The sequence below is a fragment of the Sciurus vulgaris genome (genome assembly GCF_902686455.1).
Source record: "Sciurus vulgaris genome assembly, chromosome: 9".
Lineage (NCBI taxonomy): Eukaryota > Metazoa > Chordata > Mammalia > Rodentia > Sciuridae > Sciurus > Sciurus vulgaris.
Window position 1 is genome coordinate 53,257,512 of NC_136469.1, and position 22,186 is coordinate 53,279,697.

Here is a 22,186-nt window from a genome sequence, read left to right on the forward strand (position 1 = left end):
AGTGTTTTTGAGATACATTTATGTTTTAGCACGTTCTTTTTTTCTTTTGGGTAGAACTCTATGGCAAAGCTTGTTTTTTTTTTTTTTTTTTTTTCTTTTTCTTTTTTTTTTTTTTTTTTTTTTTGGCAAAGCTTGTTTATCCATTCTGTTGTAGGATATCTGCATTGCTTCTAATCTATTATGAGAAGAACTACTATCAGGCTGCAACACATGTTGTTATGAACAAATACTTTGATTTTCTTGGGAAGGTGACTTATAGAACTGTATTTTCTGAGTCAAGTTAGGAATATTTTTAACTTTAGAAAATTTAAAATGTATCAGAGCTTCAGTTCAGCATTCTCTTCCATGGGGTATGGCCAGTCATTCCTTCTGATAGAAGGAAGTGAAGGACATGTTGTTGAGGTTTTAATTTGTTTTTCTGTGATTAATGGTATTGAGTACTTTTTAATGTGTTGTTTTCTATTTGTATACCTTTGGTGAAAATATGTTTATGACACTTGTCTGTTTACATTGATTGGTATGTCTTTTTATTATTGGCATATAAGAATTCTTTGTAGATTCTACATTCAAGTTTTATCATATATATAGACACAACTTTGATAAAGATCATAAATGTATATATGCACACACATGTGTAGATAGATATAAATATTTTCCTTATCATTGCTTGAATTTTTATTTTCTCAAAGGTGCTGTTTGATGTGCAGATGTTTTTAATTTTGATGAGGTTTACTTTTATCAAATTTCTCTTTTATTATTATTGCTTTCTGTTTCCTGCCTAACAAATCTTTGCCTAGCTTAAGGTGCTTTGAATATTCTCATGTGTTTTCTTTTAAGAAGACTATCAGTTTTAGCTTTTACATTTAAGCTCATGATCCATTTTAGATTTTTGTGGGTGTATCAGTAGGGGTTGTTATTTCTTTTTTCACTATGGTTAGCCTATTGGAGCACTATTTGCTAAAAAGACTATCCTTTCCCTATTGAATTTCTTTTCCTTTGTTGAAAATCAATTCAGTATATTTTAAAAAATGTTTTTTTTATGAAATATGTGGTATATATGCATGCACATTAGATATAGATACATTATATGGAAACTATTATGCTTAATAAGATGCGCAACCATTAACCGACTCACCAAGAGCTCACTTTTACTTTAGATTTTTGAAGCTTCTATGGCTTCTTCCCTAATTTTGCCACCACTTTTCATCCACTGGTACCCTATACTGAGGGTTTATTTTTTTCTCATTCTTTTACTTACTGAATATTCTTAAAACATGTATAAATATTCCAGAATTATTAATTTTTCATGTTTTTAGTTTTATAAATATTGGCATAAGTTTTGTGCGACTTTTTATCTATTTAGCATTTCTGAGATTCATCTATGCTGTTAAATGGTGCTCTAGTTTACTTATTTTCCATGCTGTATACTATTCCGTCAGGTGAATGTATCACAGTTTTTTTAACCATCCACCTGCTGTTAGAAATTCATACTGTCTGCAGTTTGGGGATGTTAGGAACAACACTGCTCCAATATTTCTTAATGAATCTCCTTGTGTATATATGTAGTAATCTCTGCAGGAATATAGTGTCAAACTGTTTTCCCAAGTGGTCAGTTGTACTAATTTATATTCTGACTTAGAGTAAGTGAAAGATCTGATTTTTCCACATCCTCCTAACATTATATTATAATGAACAACCTTTGTAATTTTTACTAGTCTTAATTTTTTCTATTTGATGAATATACCTTCTTATGTGGTTTCAATAAGCAATTCTTGATTATTAATGAAGTTGTTTGTCTTCTCATATATCTGTTAATCTTTACTCTTTTGTGAAATACGTTTTTATGTAACCTCCTGATTTATATATGGGATGCAATATTTTCTTCAATCTCTAAATATATGTTGTTTTTTTTGTTTTTTCATAAATTATTTCCATTGCTTCCAAAAGCAGATTTCCCACTTATGTATCTCTCTAAACTAGCTGATGATTCTAAGACCATTCATAATTCAAGCATTTAAGGAAGGTTGACTGGTTTTTTAGTATATATTGAAAGGCTTGTTGACTGGCACATTTGTTTTAGGATGGCTGGGTGGACATCCAGAATTTAAGTGGGGTACTACAAATTACAGAACTAAGAGTAGTTTTCTTTTTCTTTTTCCTTTCTTTTCCTTTTCTTTCCCTTTATTTCTTTCTTTCACCAGTCTCCAAACCAAACTACAATTTTTGTTTGTTCAGTTTCTTTAGGGGAGAACTTTGTCTTTTTGTGTGTTTGTTTTTGCTTAGAGAATAAATTTCCCATTTGGGGAGCTGATGGCAAAGTTGAGTCTTTTGGGCCACCATTCTGATTTTGACTTTCATTTACCATTGTTCCTATCTTCTCTGACTCTGAAGCTTCTTAATTGGAATAGTCCAAGCAAACCTCCTGACCATTATAGGTTGTATTGCTTCCTTCTTTCTATTTCTTGGCACAAGTATTTTTCCATATACATTTTACTTTATAATAGCTTCTTGAAATCTTTTATCAGCTCCATAGTAGGGAGAAGAGCTTTATTCATATGAAAATGCAATAACACACTTTCTGTGATTTTAAAAATTTCAGGTGTCATTGAAGATGGAAATGGTCTAACTTTTCCTTTTAATGCTGTTAGAAATCTTTGGATTTGACTTAGAATTACAAAATAAATTTAGGTTTGAGTTTTTTCCTCTGTATCATCTTGTAATTTTTGAACATTGATTTTTTTTTTAATTGTAATGTTCAGGTTGGCATTGATCTCCAAGTGGTGCATTAAGTAAGGTAAGAAAATAACTGACCAAATGTTTGTTCAGTCTGTAATAAAATTCCCTCTTCTTCCAGAACATCTTGGAAGATCTAGGACTCCAAGAATGTTCCCCTTGAAGGATGCTGAAATGGGTGCCTTTACCTTCTTTGCCTCAGCTCTGCCACATGATGTTTGTGGAAGCAATGGCCTTCCTCTTACACCAAACTCCATCAAGATTTTAGGTCGCTTTCAAATCCTTAAGACCATCACCCATCCTAGACTATGCCAGTATGTGGATATTTCTAGGGGAAAGCATGGTGAGTTTGTTTGTTATTTTTCTTTCCTATTTTGTGTTTTCTACTTTCTTACCAAGATTCAGTGATAAATGTATAGTAAATATAAGAAATCAGTATGTATGTAGGTGTATGCTAGCTATTTATGTTTGAAAATAATTTTAGCTGTCTTCAAATAAAAGGTGAGTCACAAGATTAGTTTTGCTTTTTTTTTCTTCCTGAGCAACATTAATCTTTTCATGTATGATTACATTTAGAGAACTGAAGTGTAAAGTTGAACCTTATTGATTAAACTTTTGGTGTTTTGCCACAAAGATGTTTATTGCCTTTTTAGTAGTATAAACAGGTTCTTCCATATTCCACTAAAGATGCTTAGGGTGACTTTATTTTTAATTATTTTATAATTATTTTTGGAAGCTTACTTACAGGTTGAGTTGCCATTTCTTATAATTATGTTAAATGAACTTTAGTGAAATGTACTTTTCTAACATAAAATCTTTTGAAGAGGTAAAAAACATGTGAAAGAACCCTAAATACTTGCTGATAGTCAATTTTTCCCCCTATAAAATATCAGTTTCATGTGTTTCAACCTCATAAACACATACTACCTTTTCTTTATTGTCTTTTGAAAAGTAGACTAAAATTGTACTTTGGAGTTAGGTAGTTTATTTCTCTTAAAAGTATATGCTCTGACAATATTTGTGTTTATAGACTTTATGAAGAAATTATTTTTGGCTAATAGTTGAGTGTTTAGTTTTGTATTAGGCAATATTTAAGTGCTTTACATATTTTAATTAAAAATTCTCGTAAGATGACCATGAGATAGAAATTATTACATCTTCATTTTAAGAATAAGGAAATTGAAGCACAGAGCAGGGTCACACAAAGGAAAATATGGAATGGTATAATACTAACACTAATGCCTTTAATGATAAATTATATTTGTTGAAAGATCTTAAAAGTTGCTAAAGTCTATAATAATGGACATGTTGATAACAAACTATTCAGTGTTTAAGTATTTTAGAGCTCCACCATATACTTAAAGTACTCTGAATTTTTAGTTTTTGTCAGGAGGCTTAGTGATATGCATGGGAAAGTGGTAAGAAGGATTGTGTAGCAGATAATAAAAATATTTGATATTTCTTATTCATATTTGGACATATATATTATTTGTATATGCATGTTTGTATATATGTATATACATAAATGTGCACATATGTATAGACATATAAGCATATACATATATATTTATACATGTATATACACACAGACATACAGACCTTAAAATATATAATTTTATTGCAGCTACTTTTACTGTCCAAGTTGCCTTCCATTGACTGATTCAGCAAATATCAGTATGTGCTTGTTTGGGCCTAACCTTTTAGTTGAGAACATGAGGGGACAGCATATTGATGCCTTAAAGGTCTCTTTCCATAGTGAGCACATTTACAAGGCAGAACTGATAGAAAATTAGCTTTGAAACAAAGGTTACAAATATGTTGATGAGTTTAAGAATGTTTAGAAACAAGATTTTCTTGACAATTCACATTTCTTACGTTCTACTTTGGTATATATAACTTCTACATACAGGGTTTACAGCACTTTAATAGACAGTTGCCTGATTCTATGACACTTTTTTGTGCTAGGTTCCCAATATTTGAAAATGAATAAGTCAGGATAGGATCCCAGTTACCAAATAAGCTGCAGAATGGTAGGGAAAAAGTATACAATCAGGATTATAGTACAGCAGTACTCATAGATGATACACAATGTGCTGCTGTTACAGTATAAAGGAGAGGGTGTTAAATTCTGCATTGAAGAATATTGATGTTAAACTCTTGTATAAAAGTTTTGGTTTAACAATTTCAGAACACAGTGGAGTGATTTCTTTGTGAAGTTTTATTTTCTTGCATGCATTCATTTCAATGGTATTGGTGGCCTAAAAAGATTAAAGGATTTTTCAAAGGATTTTCTTATCTTTTGTTGTTGATATAGTCCTAATAAACCAAATCTTAGTGTCATTATTAGTCAATCATTCTTATTTTAAAAAATAAATTTACATCTTTTAATTGTAATCTTTCTTTTTTTCCAGAAAGAATTTGAGACATGTTGCCGATATCTATATAGTAGTATTTAATACCAGTTGAGCATCCCTAATCCAAAATTCCAAAATGAATTGATCCTTGAAAATTCCTTTGGAATTTAGAAGCATTTTGAATTTCAGATTTTTTTGGGTTAGGGAAGTTCAACCCATAAAGGCTATGCACATATTTCAAAATTTGAAAAGCTAAAAAATGTGAAACATATCCCAAGCATCTTGCATAGGGGATATATGTATGTTACACAGAAGAAAGATATATAATCATTTTTAGACATAGGAAGGCAAAAACTACTGTCTTATGTTGAGTGTCTGAGGCCCGGGAATCAAATAATCAAATTGACAAAAGACAGAATAGCAGGATAAAAATCTCAGTATATATGTATATTGGGTGCACACACACACACACACACACACACACACACACACACACACACATATGCATGCATATATATGTAGGGGATTTCACAAAAATATCACTCAAAGAGGCAGTTAGAATTTGGGTCTTTAATACCTTTGTAATAAGTGGGTGATAAAATGTGGAGAAAAGTCTAGACAAAGGAGAAGGGATTTGAGGCTTCTGGTGTGGAGTAAATTGTGGGAAAATGACTAGGAAAAATATGGCAAATAAGTAGTAAGGTTCATTCATTATGTAGGTAAGAGTCACTTTCCTTTCTGATACGGGGGAGGGACACTTTTACAAATGGAAGTTTTTGACACCTTTACATAGAGAAATTTGTTCTGTGTTTTTTATAGAATTACTTCAGCTCAAAACAATCCTTACTCCAAAGTGGCATATTTTGGAGTGGCATACTTTGATCCCTTTCATGCAGAAGGTCAACAAGGTTTGAATAAGATATTAGGTTAGTATTATTATTAAACTCATAGTTTCCTCAGGTGGGCTTGAAATTTGTAGACTTCTTATATGTTAGGGTAAAGAAGGAAATTCAGGTAGTTCAGTGGCTTGTACAATAAGAAAGATATTTTGAAATTAATTGGTAGATTTTTACCTAAATGTGGAAAAATGAGTTGATGCAAACTTTGTAATCTTCCTACAATCTGTTGTCCAAATGAAGTATGGAAACATTGGTATAGAAACTTATTTGGTATGGGGAATTTTTATCTCTGTGTGTTGTTATAAGTATTATTCCCAGTACATCTGCTGTTTGCTTTATTGTTTTATTGCTTTTCTGTTTTTATTTTTTCCAGTTAGTCACTGAATTGTCTGTAGTTTATTGCTCCAAATTTTCTTTGGATGAAAGTAAATTTGACAGTTTAAAATAGCAGCTGGTAACCCAGTAGCTATGGAGACCTATGAATGGGTTGTAGAAGGTCTGTGAACCCTTCAAAATTTTAAGTAAAATTAGATGTTTGTGTGTGTAGATGTGTACACATGCATTTTCTCGATAAAGAGTACATAGTTTTTGTTGATTCTCAAAAGGATTCTTAATGTAAAGAAAGGGTTTTAAAACACTGCTATTGAATATCAAATGTGTGGAGAAACTCTTCTTTACTCAAAGGCAAAATTGAGAAGTTATAATATAAGATCTCAGGCTTTCCAAGGTTGATTTGACCTGTACCTGGTGTTATATCATTATCACATACGTTTTAATCAAGAGACCAACAGTCAGGGCCACTGTATAGAGTTTTGCCATTTGCACACTGCATAAAAGCCTCTAGCTAGAGGACTAGGTGGGAACTATAATCTGATTCTAATTGATTCTGGGAAGAAAGGATGATTTTTCTAATTTGTTTAAAGATAAACATAAATAGTAATGATAATTATTTCTTTAGTAGACTATAGATAATTACAGCCATTTGCCAAAAGTCCAGTATAAAACTTTTAGCAAGTTTTTTGTTGTCAAAAAGTAACTTTTTGCTAAAGACTTTTATTTATTAAATGGTGTCAGCAACATTAACTAGATGCTTAAAAATTATGAGGATCATTTGGATATTTTTAAATTGCCCAACAATTATTAGATATTGTCAATGAAAGCTTTATTAGTCTCTCTGCCCTCCCCCAATCCAGTTAGAGATGCTAAGGAATTTTCAATTGCAGGATTGGCTCAGTTCCAAAACCATTCCAAACAAAGCTTAGCAGTATGGTAGATTCTCATTATAATTTACAACTAGTGACCATATTTAGTTTACTGGTTTTCATGTACAAATTTGAAAGGCTTGTCTTCTCAAACTTACTATAGTTCTTACTCTTGTTTCCTTAAGTGCCTTTTGTTTCTTTCCACCATATCCAGAAGCCTCTTTGTGGCTTCACTTCTTATAATTGAAATCTTGCCTCTGCCCAGGTTTTTCCAAGCCTCTTTTTCTTAGGATAATTGATTCCATAGTCTTGGATATTTCTTGAGCTTCTTCATTTCCTTCCTCTATCTAAATTGGCATCTATAAGCACTGAAATAGGAACTGCCTCAATAGTATGTATCCCTTCTGAAGAACACTCTTGATAGCCTCACATATGAAGTTGTCTGTTTGGTTATCAATGTCAGATAGATAATGATCCCCTTACACATTACAGTCTGCTCTATTGATCACTGACATTTAAAGCCAGTTCAACAGTGTGGTTCATTTTCTTACCTCTGACCATCTGCCGTTTACTCAGATTCTCCCTAGTTTGCCCTAGATCTCAGCCTTCTCTAATGAGGTAGCATAAGTCTTGGTATGTAAAAAATTTACATATTTTATTTAAGTCTGCTTGCCTAGAAGGAAAATATTAACTGTCAGAAGTCCAGGGAATTTAAGTTTGTGTTTATGTGGCAATGTTCAGCACTCTGAAAATTTGTGTGCGTAAGGAATAGATAACAATTAGAATAAGTGTTTATATAAGGTCTGTTTGTTCCAAAGGATCCCAGTAATTTTTGTTGCATCTAATTTGAAATTTGAAAAGTTTCTACTCAACAATCTCCTTAGTGAATAGAACATATTTCTCAATGGTGTAAACCACATGATTTGGTTTGGGCTCCACTTAAATCTCTTTAAAGAATTTATTTTTGGTTTCACTTTTCTCCCTTTATCCTGTTCTTTCTCTGTAGGTGTCCTGTCGTTAGTTCCCCCTTCCCCAACTGCTTTCTTCCTTCTTTCTTGGGGACCTGTGATCTGTTTTAGTAACTTTATATTTTCACGTGTTAAGTTAGCTCAGAGGTCAGGCTTTTAGTAGATCAACCAAAATTGATTCAAGATGATGTTTTCTTGCTACCTCAGCAGGATGAAGTATTTAATCTTAATAATAGACATTTTATTAGAATTTTAAAACGATTTATTTTTAAAAGTGAAGGAAAGTATCCTTGAAAAAACCCAATAAAGTATGAAAATATTTAAATTAACTTGAAATTTAATATTTTTCTTTTGAACTTGAAATTTCAGCATGTTTAAAATCAGAGTGAGATTATAAATGGTAATGCATCACTTTTTGTTTGGTACTGACTGTCCAGAAACCTTTCAGTAATCGATGATGAAATAAAGAACAGAATTATTTAACTAAATAGATTTGAAATTTAGGTAGAGAATAAGTAGAATTGTTTAATATGTATACACAATTTATTCTGTATCTCTAGCATATAAGTTTCAGCCTAAATGACCGTATCAGTCAAGGTTGCATCAAAGAATAGAACTAGTAAGATGAGTGTGTGTGCATTTGTACACATGCATAGAGAAAGAAAGATATTAATTACTAGGAACTGGCAGCTGGCTAGTCCAATTCAAGATCACAGGACAGACTCCCAAGGACATGCAAAATTCTTGAACTGGAACTAAAGCTGCAGTCCATGGACAGATTTATTCTTCTTTGGGGAATCCTTAATTCTGTCTTAAGGTCTTCCAACTGATCAAGTCAGGATCACCCAGATTATCTAGGATGATCTTCTTCACTTAAACTGGTTATAGACTTTAATCATTTACACAATACCTTAATAGCAACATCCAAATTTGTGTTTAATAGCAGTGGACCACAGCCTAGCCAAGTCAACTCATAAAACTGACCAGCACACTGTCCTGGACCTCTAGTAGTTTTTAATCACAGTGTTTTTCTTTCTTTCATTGCATAAATATTTGTTTAAATATTATGTTTTAAATGTTATGAACTGTCTCAGTTTTTACAGTGAATAACAAAGGAATGATGTTTCCTGATAATTTTCACATTATTTGAAGAGATTTATGATTTACCTTTTTTTCTCTAAATTAAAAAAATAATTTTAAAAATTCTTTATGACCTCACCATGCAACTTTCTCGTTATCTTTTTTTCTTAGCCTTCAGTTTCTTAGCCTTGACTTAAAACATATAGTTCAAACTAAACACACTATATGATTCTTGGCATTCACCAAATCTTTGTTAGGAAAAAGAATTATTTCACAGTATTTATATGTTCATCTTAGCTTCACATTTGTTTTTAATAATAATGCCACTGGATTGCTGATTTGTATTTGGCACATTATTATTCCCAAATATTTTATTCTATGACACTGAATTTTTTTATAACAAACAAGTTATTTTTAAACAGTGGTCCAGAATTTCAGAACAGAGTCTCCCTAATGATTTCTTGAAGAAACTGGCTCATATTAGAAACATTGTGGTGTACACTTCATTACCTCTGGGAGAAACATTGATATTCTGCCAATGATTATGACTCTGAACTATTAAAACAATGCTTAAAAGTTCTATAGAATCTTGAAACTTTGGCAAACATTGGTTTATTGATATCTTGAGAGAGCTACCAAAAAGAGCCTGACAAATTTTAATCTAGTGCCAAACACTGTGGAAATCTCTTACATATATAAAAATTAAGAAATCTAATTTAAAATGGTTAATTAATGGAACATGAACATTTTTTAAAATTCTGATGTTTTTATTATAAATATAAGTGTGAATGAGGTATTATATCTAGTTTACAAAGTAAGCATGACGTTTTCTACACAGGGCAGATCTCTGTTTAGTTAATGACTGTCATCATTCTTAATGACTACATCCTACCTTTGTTCCAGTAGTTCATTTAACAAATACATGTGTAGTCTCTGCCTGTGTTTTAGGTGACATTCTAGATACTAATAATTTAATACTGAACAAGATATTCCTGCCACATGAAATGTATTATTTATAGAGAAAAACACGGTAAATAAAAATGTATATAAATCCTTAGAGTTGAAACAATACTACCAGATAGTGTAACAGAGTACATTGTATAAGTAGCAAATAGATTTGCGGGACTAGAAAAGTCCTTTGTAAGTCATATTTAGCTAAGGTCCTGTTCTATTAGCTTATTCATCCTTGCAACAACTCTGTTTTCTTCCTTGTACAGAAGAGGAAACTGGCATAGAGAGGTTAGCAAACTTTCCCGAGGTCAATTAGCTAATGAGTAGAAAGTTAGGATTTGAGGCCAGGACAAAAATATTCTATGCTCTTAACCACTTTGTTACATAATAGGAGTTAAGGTTAAATATTTTGTCTTCAATGTCTGAGGTTCTGTCTTCCAGGTGTTCTATCCTATTGGATATGCTTTCTATGGAGTTCTTAATTTGGTTTATTGTTTCCTTCATGTCAAGGATTTCTGTTTGTTTTTTTTTCAATATCTCTAACTCTTTATTGAAATGATCTTTTGCTTCCTGTATTTGCTCTTTTAACTGTCGATTGGTGCGATCAATCAATGCTTGCATTTGCTCTTTCATCTCATCATTCAGTGCGTGCATTTGCTCTTTCATCTCATCGTTTGCTTCTCTGATCATTTTAATTATGTACATTCTGAACTCCTTTTCTGTCATTTCTTCTGCCATGCTGTCATTGGGTTTTATTGATGTAACATCTAGATTTGTTTGCAGCATTTTCTTTCCTTGTTTTCTCATATTGTTCAGGTATCAGAGGACCGCTGAGATATTGCAGATTTCCTCTATTGACTTACAATGTCCCTGAAGATTTCTATATATATCCCCCCTTAGCCTTCAGTAGGCTGAAGTCTTGGAGGAAGTTGATAATGCGGTGCTCCACAAGGAAGCTGCCTCTCTAGGAGTGGTGGCCTTCAGGTGGGGTATAATCCCTGCTAGTGGGCAGAGGTGCCTCCACTTGTTGACCAATGGTCAACCAAAGGGGACCTAGGCTGTGGGCTGAGGCAAGGCCTGTTTGGGCCTGAGTCTCTGGTTTTACCGTCCTTGTGGGGAAACCTCACCCAGCAGGGAAGACTCACCCAGTGGGAAGGTCTCGCTGGTCAGTTCCCTCCTAGAGGTTCCCCTCAATTTACAGCTACCGCCTGGGCTGGGCTGCCTTCCTCTGCAAAGTTCCCAGGGGCCCGGCCCTACCTCCTGGGCCTGGGAGCCTCACCCTTTGCAGATGACTCTCCTTAGGCTGCCCTTCCTCAGAGAATCTGCCCGCAGGCCTGGAACCTTCGCTCCGCCCTAAGCCTGTCTCTGTGCGGCTCTTCCACCAAGAAGCCTCCTAGATCCTGGGACCCTGCTCTGCACCTAATCGCCTGGCTATGCGGCCCCTCCTCTGAGCAGCCACCTGGGGCCCTGTACAATTGCTCTGAATCCCAGAGACCCGCCACACGCCTCTTCCTCCAGACAGCCGCCCAGTATTCCGGTGGGGTCACTAGGAGTCCAAGAAACTCACTGCGTGCCTCCACCTCCACCAACCACCTGTAGCCCTGGGCAATCAATCACTCCGAGTCGAAGTGACCCTCCCCGTTCCTCCTCCTTCTCCAGATAACCCCCGGGGTGTTCAGGAGCGGTCGCTCTGAGTGGCTCTGAGTCCACGTGACCCGCAGCACGGGTCCTCTGGGCAACCGCCCGGAGCTCTGGTACGGCCACTCAAGACCAAGCGTCCCACCACGCTTCTCCTCCAGGCAGCCCCCCTGTGTTCAGGAGCTGTCACTTTAAGTCCAAACAACTCACCACTCGCCTTCTCCTCTGAGCAGCCGCCTGGAGCGCTAATGCAGTCACTGCGAGTCCACACGCCCCGCCGCGCTCCTCCTCCTCCTCCTCCTACTCCTCTGGGCAGGCCCCGGGGTTCAGAAGTGGTCTGAGTCCAAACAGCTCGCCACGCAGCCCCTTCTCTGGCAACCGCCTGTAGCTCTGGTGTAGTCACCCCGAATCCAAGCGGCCGCGCTCCTCTTCCTCCTCCTCGACCTCAGGGCAGGCCCCGGTGTTCAGAAGCGTTGTTCTGAGTTCAAACAGCTTGCCGCGCAGCTTCTCCTCTGGCAACGGCCTGTAGCTCTGGTGCAGTCACTCCAAATCCAAGTGGCCACGCTCCTCCTCCTCCTCCCCAGGGCAGGCCCCCGTGTCCTGAGTCCACACAGCTCTCCTCGCCACTCTTCCCCTGGGCAGCCGCCGGAGCCCCAGTGGTTGCTCCGAGTCCCAGCGCTGTGCCGAGCGGTCTCCTTTACGCTCCCAGCTGTCCGAGTTCACTGCTCCAGCGGGGGGAGGGGCGTCTCGCCGGCAGTTCTACTTCACAAAGTTTCCTGCGTTCCGGGACCACCGTCCCATCCGGGATGCCTCCCCAGGGGGTGAGAGTCACCCGGCTGCTTTGAGTTGGTCCCAAGCGTCTCAATATCTCCTCTTTTGAGTCCTGAGTCCTGGAGCAACATGAAATGCAGCCACCCTCTAGGCCGCCATCTTGAAACCTCTCCATAATAGGAGTTAAATGCAGAAATTGGGAAAGATCATTTCAGACAATGGAAACCCAGGTGCCCAAAGGCAGTAGGAAGATCAGAGTGGCTTAAAGTCGATGAGCTAAATATAAAATAACAAAAGAAGAAGATAAGGAGTTCCTTGTTCAGATTTGTTATTATTTTATCACTTGAACATTAGTGTGAAAATATGTAGGGGGTGGAGTAAGAGTTTATGTGAGGGCTGGGATTGTAGCTCTGTGGTAGAGCGCTTGTCTAGTATGTATGTGTGAGGCACTTGGTTCGATTCTCAGTACTGCAAATAAATAAATAAATAATTAAATATCCATCAACCATCATCAACTAAAAGAATATATTTAAGAAAAAGAGTGTATGCGAGAACAGTTAAGAGATTGTTACAGTAACCTAATGAGATGATGCTGACTTGAACCCAGGCTGTTGCAAATGAAGTAAACTACATAGATTCTGGAAACATTTGGGAGATAGTAATAGTATGTAATTTGAGAAAGCTTACTCCTAAGTTTGTACCTAGAGAAACTGGCTGTATAGTGGTACCATTTATTGACATAGTACCAGAGAAACTTGAAGACAAACTTTAAAGTTCAGTTTTGCTTCTCTTGAATTTCAGGTGACTTGTATTAAGCAAGAAATTGGCTATAAAAGCCTATAGTTCAGAAGAGAGTTCAAATCTAAAAATAAAATTTAACCATCTTTCAGCCTTGGAAGTAGATAAGGAGAAAATACAATTAGAAGATCCAAAATCAAAGGTAGAAAAACAGGCAATATTTCATTTTAGATGAAAGAGCTGATGATCTACAGAGGAGACTAAGGGGAGGGAGCCAGATAGGTATAGGAAAACTGATCAAATGTGGTAATACAAAGCAACTGTATTCCTAATACAGTTTTCTGTTTTGGTTTTCTGGTATCTGTTTTGTTTCCTTTAGAACTTCACAGTTGCACTAAATTGCGTGGAGTTCAGCTTCATGTACTCTTTTTTTTTTTTTTTTTTTAATTGAGTGAGAACTTGAACTTTTATCTCATGGCTTCCTTATATTATTTTTCCTTTTTTCCTCACTAAGTGTTCTTTCAAATTTAATTCTCTTCAAATTCCTATTAAATATCCCTGTGAAAGCCCTTCCCTATCTTTGTCTTCGACTATTTCTCTTCCCCTTCCTGTTTAATTGAAATTTTTATCTGAAAGTGATAGTTTGCATTTAGAGTATTTTTAACTTTTGTATTTCAGATCCTTCTGTGTAATGCTAACACATTAGACAGTTTCAACTTCCAAGATGTAATCCAAGATGATCCCTTACCCTCACACCCCACATGACTGCCCATATAACATCATCATCCTTTGTCTTACTCTCTACTCCCACATGAAAGGGCATATGTTGAACCAGTTACTGAGAGTTATCCCATATACTACATCATCTATTCTCAACTTCTGCTTTCCCCTTTCCAATCTTTTGCTGTGTCTTTTTTCTACTTTTGCTTGTTTATCATTTTCACCAAACCTTCTGTTTGTAGTTTTCACTATTTCTAGTATCTTTGCGACTTTACTCCTTGATCTTTTCTCACTGTCACTGCTTTTTTCCTCAAATTTTAAAAATCTTTTATTAACTTGTATTAAGTGTATGTATTGATGGGATTCAGTGTGATATTTCCACACATGCCTACAGTTGGACTGATCAAATCCAACTTCCTTTTATCCATCTTCCCACATCCCCTTCCCAACAACTAATAATGACCATTCTACATTCATGTTCACTCATTTTTGCTTCCACATATGAGAGTATGTTGTCTAACTATATTTGGCTTATTTCTATAACACAATGAATTCATTTCCATCTATTTTGCTATACATTACAGCATTTCTTCTTCTTGATGATCAAATGAGATTCCATTCCACACACGATTTTCTTAATCCAATCATCTGTTGATGAGCATCTAAAGCTATTCCATCTTAGCTTTTATGAATAGTGTTGAGTAAACATGGGGTGTGTAGGCATTCCTTTGGTATGCTGATTTTATTTCTTTGGATTTGTATCCCAAAGTAGAAAAGCTGGATAATATGGTAGATCTACTTTCACTTTTTAAGGAATCTCTGTATTGTTTATCATAATGTCTTTATGTTTTGTATTAACTTTCTTCCTTGCATAGCTCAGAACCCATTTTGCATATAAACTTATAATAGCCCAATTTCTTTTAAATGAAACTGTTGAAATGACCTTTCAAAATCTCTAATCACTTCTAAACTCAGTTATACTTTCTTTTGTTCCTAGATTCGTGTAACAAAAACTGATCTGTCACTGTGTCAGATATGATATTAGTCACTAGGGATAATGGATAAGTAAAAAAAAAAAAAAAAAAAAAAAAGGTATGGATTGATCCTCAGACCTGTGCTATCTTATTTCAAGCAGCTGATCTGTTGGAAAATAAAAATTACATTATAATGTGGTCTACTGTCATTTTATTTAATATAAAAAATAAGAATTACATTATAAAATGGTCTACTATCATTTTATATTATTTAATATCAGCAGGCCTCATGATGTTGCAAATGTAATTCCAGGTTGATTTTTCTTTTCTCTCTCTGTAGTCCCTATTCAAAATATTTCTACTTTTCTCAAGTTCTGAATTTCATTTCAAAGACTTTTGTTTTGAATCAGACTGTCAAAGCAATACCTACTTCCCAAATTTCTCTGCCCCTTTAAAATTTCTTTGTATCTTTGCAGTCTTCCAGTTTATATCAAAGGGTTCATTTCTTTTATCCCAAGATCAACCATTCCTTCTGTTTTTCATGAAACATATAAGAGAAACTCTAGAGAAAAACTGTAAGATGCAAAACAATTATTACTTATTTAACTAGATATTTATCCTATTGTATATATTTTTAAATGTATTTAATATAGAACTTTAAGATTCTATTATTTAACTATATGACAATAACTTCAGTGCTAATCAAATATAAAGTGGATTTCCTTTTTTTTGCTCAGAAAGACTAGTCGTGGTGGCTGAACACTGTGAACGGAGTCTGGAAGATTTGTTACGAGAAAGAAAACCTGTGAGGTACTGTATAATATCAGGACAAGTAAATAAAAAATTGGCAAATAAAAGGGCATTTTATGTAGAAACTACAGAATTTTGATTTCTTCTGTTACTTGTATAATGATAAAATCAAGGCATAAATTTTTATTTTAGGAAATTTAATTCATAAGCTACATAGAAATTCAGGTAAGCATTGTCCAGTTTTCAGGTTTTGTAAAGAAGTCATTCTCTGAAGTACCTTAAAAAATACCTGAAAAGAACATATGCATATGAAAATTTTTAATCTTCCTAGCCCTAAGCATTTTAGTAGCTAAGGTTATTTTCCTGAAGTTCTGGTGTTCCCAATTTATATTCTGAATATAATGAACTGTGTTAAGTAAAGGTCATAGTGAGGAGGAGAAAGAAATAATAATCATGACTTAAATAAAATTTAATGATTCAGTTTGAATCAGCTATTTAAAACAACTCAATAAATTTATTTTCTATCTTTTGACAAGAATAATGTATGGTCTAAACTTTTATTACAAATCTTCTGTTAAATTAACTGTTTTATAGAATATTTGAAATTTATGTTAAAATCATCAACGTGTATCTTTAGTGATATACTAAGATTTTTTATCAATCTAATACAACTAAGAAAGTTGTATTAGATTGATAAAAAATGCTTGCTGTAAGACTTTATGGAACTGTAAAAAAATGCTTGTTATCAGACTTTATGGAATTGTAATTATCTGTTTTATCCTTCCAAACCTCCAACTGCAGTTGCCTCAAACGTGTTGGCAGGGGAGTACCAATAAGGGAATTCCCCATACTATCCCAAAGTAGGACCAGTTAAGATTCCAAAGAAAGAAGCACTAAATGCCAGGGGATCAAGCATTTATTAGGGAAATGGAGTGCTCCAGCTTATTCTTAAGATTTAGCAAAAATGATATTCTGCAGCAAGGGGTCAGGGTATGAAGTTCATATAAATGTTAAAGGAATTTTTAATGAGAACTGAGACCAGTTTCTCTAAGCGTTTTGGGCAACAACTTATAACACTTGTTATCAGTGCCTGGGACTGTTCAAAGCTCTGTCTTGGGCTCAAGCCTTCTGGGAAAAACCTGCGGGTAGTTGGGTCACTGAGAATCAAGACACTAATTTTTGATTAGGACACAAATAAGATGGTGGGGAAAGAGGGGTTATTGGGGGATCCTGTGCCATCCTAGTTTTTAAAAATATTTTTGTTCTCATTGGTTAACACTTTTCTACCACCACAATATTCTGGATGAAAGGAAATCTTTTTCAAGGGAACAAAAATGAATATCTTATTAAATGCTGATAATTTTATGGGAGTAAAACAAATTGAATAGAACTTTCCTTGGTACTTTAAATGATTTGGCTTCCAAATAAAAGGCTCTGAGATCCTTGAGTAAAAATGCAGATACCATGTTTATCATAGTCATATGTTCTTCTTTACAAAGGTCTAATCTGACCATAGGTAATATAGTGACTTTTCTATGTATTTAGAAGTAGCTTAACCTTATTTAGGGATTGTTTTTATTGTTGTCATTTGTATAATGTCACCAATCTTTGATTATTTTAAAAACACATAGTATTATTCTTTGCTCACTAGTTCAAATTTATACTAAAATTTGTGTCACTGCTACTAAAAGTAATTCTCTATAAAAGCTAGTTGATTCTTATGTTAGTCAGCTTTTTGTCACTGTGATAAAAATACCTGAAAAGAACAAATTAGAAGAAGAAATATTCACTTTGGCTTTTTAAGGTTTTAGGTCTATGGTTGTCTGACTCAATTGCTTTAGACCTAAGATGAGACTGAACATCATGGTGGAAAGGCATTGCAGAGGAAAGCTGCTCAAATCTTAGCAATTGGAAAGCAAAGAGAGAGGGGGAAGCTCCAGGTACAAGATATATTCTTCAAGGGTCCCCAATGACCCACTTCCTCTAACTTTGTCCCACCTACTAATAATTCATTTGAAATTTCAGTCCATCAAGTGCATTGTCCACTGATAACATTAGAGCCTTCAGGATCCCACCTCTTCCCAAAATCCTCACCTCTAGACCTTGCTGCATTGGGGACCAAGTCTTCAATTTATGAGATTTTGAGGAATATTCTAAACCATATCATTAAAATTCAAAATCATTTTCGGCCATTTTCATCTATGAAAAATATTTCATCTGAGCCTGGGTTAAATTTGTATAAAGATTTATTATGCAGTGTGTGTAATGTAAAAACTTTTGACTAGCATGGCATCCTTGCACAAGCCTCTTATCATTTTCCTTATCTGTAAAACAAAAAATTGTATTTGATCTAAGGATCATTCTAGAATAAGTTATGCTCAGCTTTTTAATATGCATTATATCTCATGGTACTATATTGATCAGTTGCACTTACATATCAGTTTTCTTATACTAACATATTAAACTATCACTTTTTATTTAAATGGTAGATTCCTTAGTGGAAGAACCTATAGAAAATCTGAATGTAAAATTTTAGTGTTATAACTTAAAATGCTAAATTTTTACAGAAAGAAACATCTGTTTTATATCCTGCAATTCCATTACTAGGTACATATATCCTGCAATTCCATTGCAATATACAGTTCTATTCTTAGGGGAGTGTGTGTGTATAGATACATATATATGTATATAAACATATACTATATATTTGATATATATATGAATAGCCAGAACAATCAGTACTTGTCTGTGATGATAGAAAATCAGTGCTTGAGTGAGACTGGGAGAAGGGTGTAATGTAAGAATTAATTTAAAATTGCTTTGGGGAACCTTTTCAAAGTGATGGAAATATTTTACATTTTGATCTGGGTATTACATACATGGTGAATGCTTTTGTCAAAATTCAGTAAAATGTACACTTAAGATGTATGCATTTCACCTATGTAAGTTATACCATAAGTTCAAAGGAAGCTTGTTGAGTTATTTACTTGGCTTGAGTTTTGAATTCCTCTTAAAGACATATGATGTTAATGAAGGTGCTTGATCCAATGGCTTACTTTTTATTCTTTATTTTTTTAGTTTTTGGAGGACATAATATTAATTTATTGTTGATTAATAAACTCCCTCAACACTTAATGGTTTAAAGCAGCAATAAACATTTATTATTTAATATAATTTCTCTGGGTCAGAAATTTAGGAATGACTTAGTTGGATGGTTCTAACTTAGGAAATAAGGTCATGAGGAGACTAGTCAACACAACAGATGGGGCTGCCATCATCTGAAAGCTTGACTGGGAGTGGGTGGTCTGTTCCTAAAAGGGTTCACTCATAAAATGGTACCAGTCGTTGACATGAGGCTTTGATTCTCCCCTCCATGGAGGGTCTTTCTACAGACCTCCTTCTTACTCACACATAGTGAACAATCTAAGAGAGAAAAGAAAGCAGGGGAGAAGCTTCAGTGCCTTTTGTGATCTAACTTCAACAACTGTACACTGCCATTTCCTTAGTATTCTTTTGGTTGCACAGACAGGACAATAACTCTAACCAGCATGGGAGGAAACTACTCAAGAAAATGAATTTCTGGAGTCTGTGCTCATTGGGGACCACTTGGGAACTGGACCACTTGGGACCACAGAAGTCTTAGAGATCATCCAAGTACCAAAAAAAAAAAAAAAAAAAAAAAGAAAGGTGAAATTCTTAAACAGCATTAACACTAATTAAAAAATAACTGAAGTTCTTAAAATTATTCAAATTCATTTAGGTTATGTGGGACAGAAGAAAGGAAGGAGTTTATCCTAAAAAGAAAGGGTAGAGTATAAGGTAATACCCAGAAGTACTAGAGGTGGACTAGGGTCTTCATGGATATAGCCATGCCATAATGAAACATAATGAAAATTGTCCTACGTTCTGAAAATAGAACTTACCCATGGTTTTGAGTTCCCAGCAGTTCCAGAGAACTTCATAGCCATATGAGAATAGGCCTCTGATATTAGGATGACAGTTTCTGCAGAATGTTCTCTCCCATTGCCACACTCTCTCTCTGCCCAGATATGCCTCTCCTTGACTTAGTTAAAAGATTGATGCAAAAGAAAAAACCTTGGTGATTCAGAAGACAGATTTCCATTTTCATCACTTTACTTCAACTCCTTCTATTTTTTTTCTTTTTACTGTTTTTAACTTTCAATTGTATAAATTAAGACAATCCAAATTTCTTTACCACTGAGATTATACCCATTAGCTTTTAAAATTTTTAGCTCTCTGTGCTTGTCATCTTTTTTAGAGATGATGAATATGTTAGCTGTGAAATGTCAGTAGTTTCTACAGTGAAAAGAAGGCAGCTCTCTTCAACCCCATTGGGTCTGTCTTCAAGGATTGACAAAATGTTATAACGTTGAAAAAATGTTATAGATAGAAACACAGTCTTTGAAGTACTTGTAATTTAATTGTAAATAAGATTTAAAGTGCTTGTAATTTGAATGTAAATAAGATTAAATGCAAAATTAATATTGTTTTATGCCATTTACATTTTATAGTAGTCATTTTCATGTATTTTAAACAGAATATATCAACCTTTACAGGTCTTCATAACTTTCTTCGAGTGAGATGTATTTAAACATTTGTGTATATAAAGTACTATTTTTAATTATTTTAATAGAGTAGAATTCGTATTTCCCATGTAACCTTTGAAATATAACATTCAGTAGTTACTGTCTTTGAATAGAAATGTTTCTGTCCGGTTCAATTTTGAGTTGTTACCTAATCCATCCATCTAAATTAGTTTTGCTGAAAACTATTTGACTTCTACATGTTTCCGAGTCTCAGTCTCCATGAACAAAGTGTGTTTCATGTGCAGGGTTGATGTGCTGTATTTTAATTCGGTACCCTGTTTATGGAAAGTGAGATGTTCTTAAGACTTATAAATTAGTTCTTTACTGCCAAGTAAGCACCTTGCAACTGTAAGAAAGGCAGATGCACAAGTAAACAGGAAATCTTCTATTTAGATGGGATTGTAATTTGAGACTCATGATTTTTACTCATCTGTTTGTATGTAATTATAAAACTGTAAGCTGCCAGTTTTCTGGGATTATTTGGAAATAACTATCATTCAAGGCATATAGCTTCCTTGATTTATATTTTGAAAAAAATTTAAATTTAAAATTGGCAGGAAAGAGTAGGGGAATGAAAACTAGAAACTTGAGTCTTGAGATGAGACTTGTATCAATTTGCTTCTTGTGTGATAGATTTAATATTAAACTAATGAATATTGTAATTTACCATCATAGTAGTAATTGCCATTACTAATAGATTACAACTTAAGACTATCTTAGCTTCAGATTCCACTAGAAAATCAAGCATTCTCCTTCTCTGTAGTTATAATGGCCATAAAAACCTTTTGAGAATTCATGTAATCTAAGCAGAAAATAATGTTTGTGTTATGACCTTGAGGTTTTATTGAGTTAGTTTTTTATAGAGCAGTGTTATTTGTGCACATGTTTTAGTAATCTGGTTTAAAGGAGAAAAATACTCAACATTTTCTTTAAAGTTTATTCAGGCTCAAATATATGGAATTAATTTTGGGAGAAACCTGCTCTCTTTTCAGTGGCTTTTATGTTACCTGTACTAGAGTTCCATCTTTCCAACATTTCTCTCTAGTTCACCTATCAAAATTATTATTTGGAAATATAAATCATGGAATTATATTCGGTATGTTTCAAGAAAAATAATAGAATTTGGAAGACTTGTTTGAAGTCATCATTTGTTACCTGTGAATCTATTTAATTGCTATGTTTAAACCAATTCAAGAGACTGAAGAGAAATTCAGATCTCATCTGTGCTCTAGAAGACTTTCTAGGAAATATCAAAAGTGATGTACCTTTATTACTCCTATTAAAGCTAGCATGAGGAAATTTAAATCAAATTTTAAATCTAGGTGTTATGTGGGAAGTATTTCCCTTTTGTGTTAGTAATTATATATGCAGAGCTTATACTTTTGCTTACTCTATGAAAATAAGGAGAAGTGTAGCTCATAGATATTCAGGAGAATTTTGGCACTTGCAGTACTGTTTCTGCTTTGTCCTTAAATTTGCAAGCGAAGGAAGGGTGTGCAGTGCCAGCATGTTTCTGTAATAAAATGTAGTTTGTTACGTTTTTAGGGCTATAGTTTTGAAAGTTTAACAGAATACCATGAGACTTGGATGGGAAGCAGACTATGTCTGTAGCTGTTTAATAGCTTGATGGAAAACATGATTTGACTTACTTGGATGAGTAGATTTTATTTGCCCCTATTAAAATATTGCTTACTCAATGCATGAGACTCTTCAAGGAATTTGGACACCTTCTGGAATGTGGTCCAGAGTGGAAGAATGGGCCACAGGTAATTTCTGATGATTTCTACTACTTTTTCCTGAT

The 22,186-nt window shown here is 34.4% G+C and overlaps 1 protein-coding gene across 2 annotated transcripts in view; it reads left to right on the top strand.

The window, feature by feature from the left end:
* The window catches only part of TBCK (TBC1 domain containing kinase), a 297,654-nt gene that overhangs the window by 4,199 nt on the left and 271,269 nt on the right, over nucleotides 1-22,186 (top strand). The window contains exons 2-3 of one of the 2 annotated variants that reach the window (XM_079154680.1): nucleotides 2,855-3,076; nucleotides 15,766-15,838. In XM_079154680.1, the coding sequence (XP_079010806.1) occupies nucleotides 2,884-3,076; nucleotides 15,766-15,838 (266 nt within the window). In that variant the 5' untranslated portion in view covers nucleotides 2,855-2,883. Of the gene's footprint in view, nucleotides 1-2,854; nucleotides 3,077-15,765; nucleotides 15,839-22,186 lie in introns of those variants that run through there. The other variant, XM_079154681.1, reaches the window with a different exon arrangement.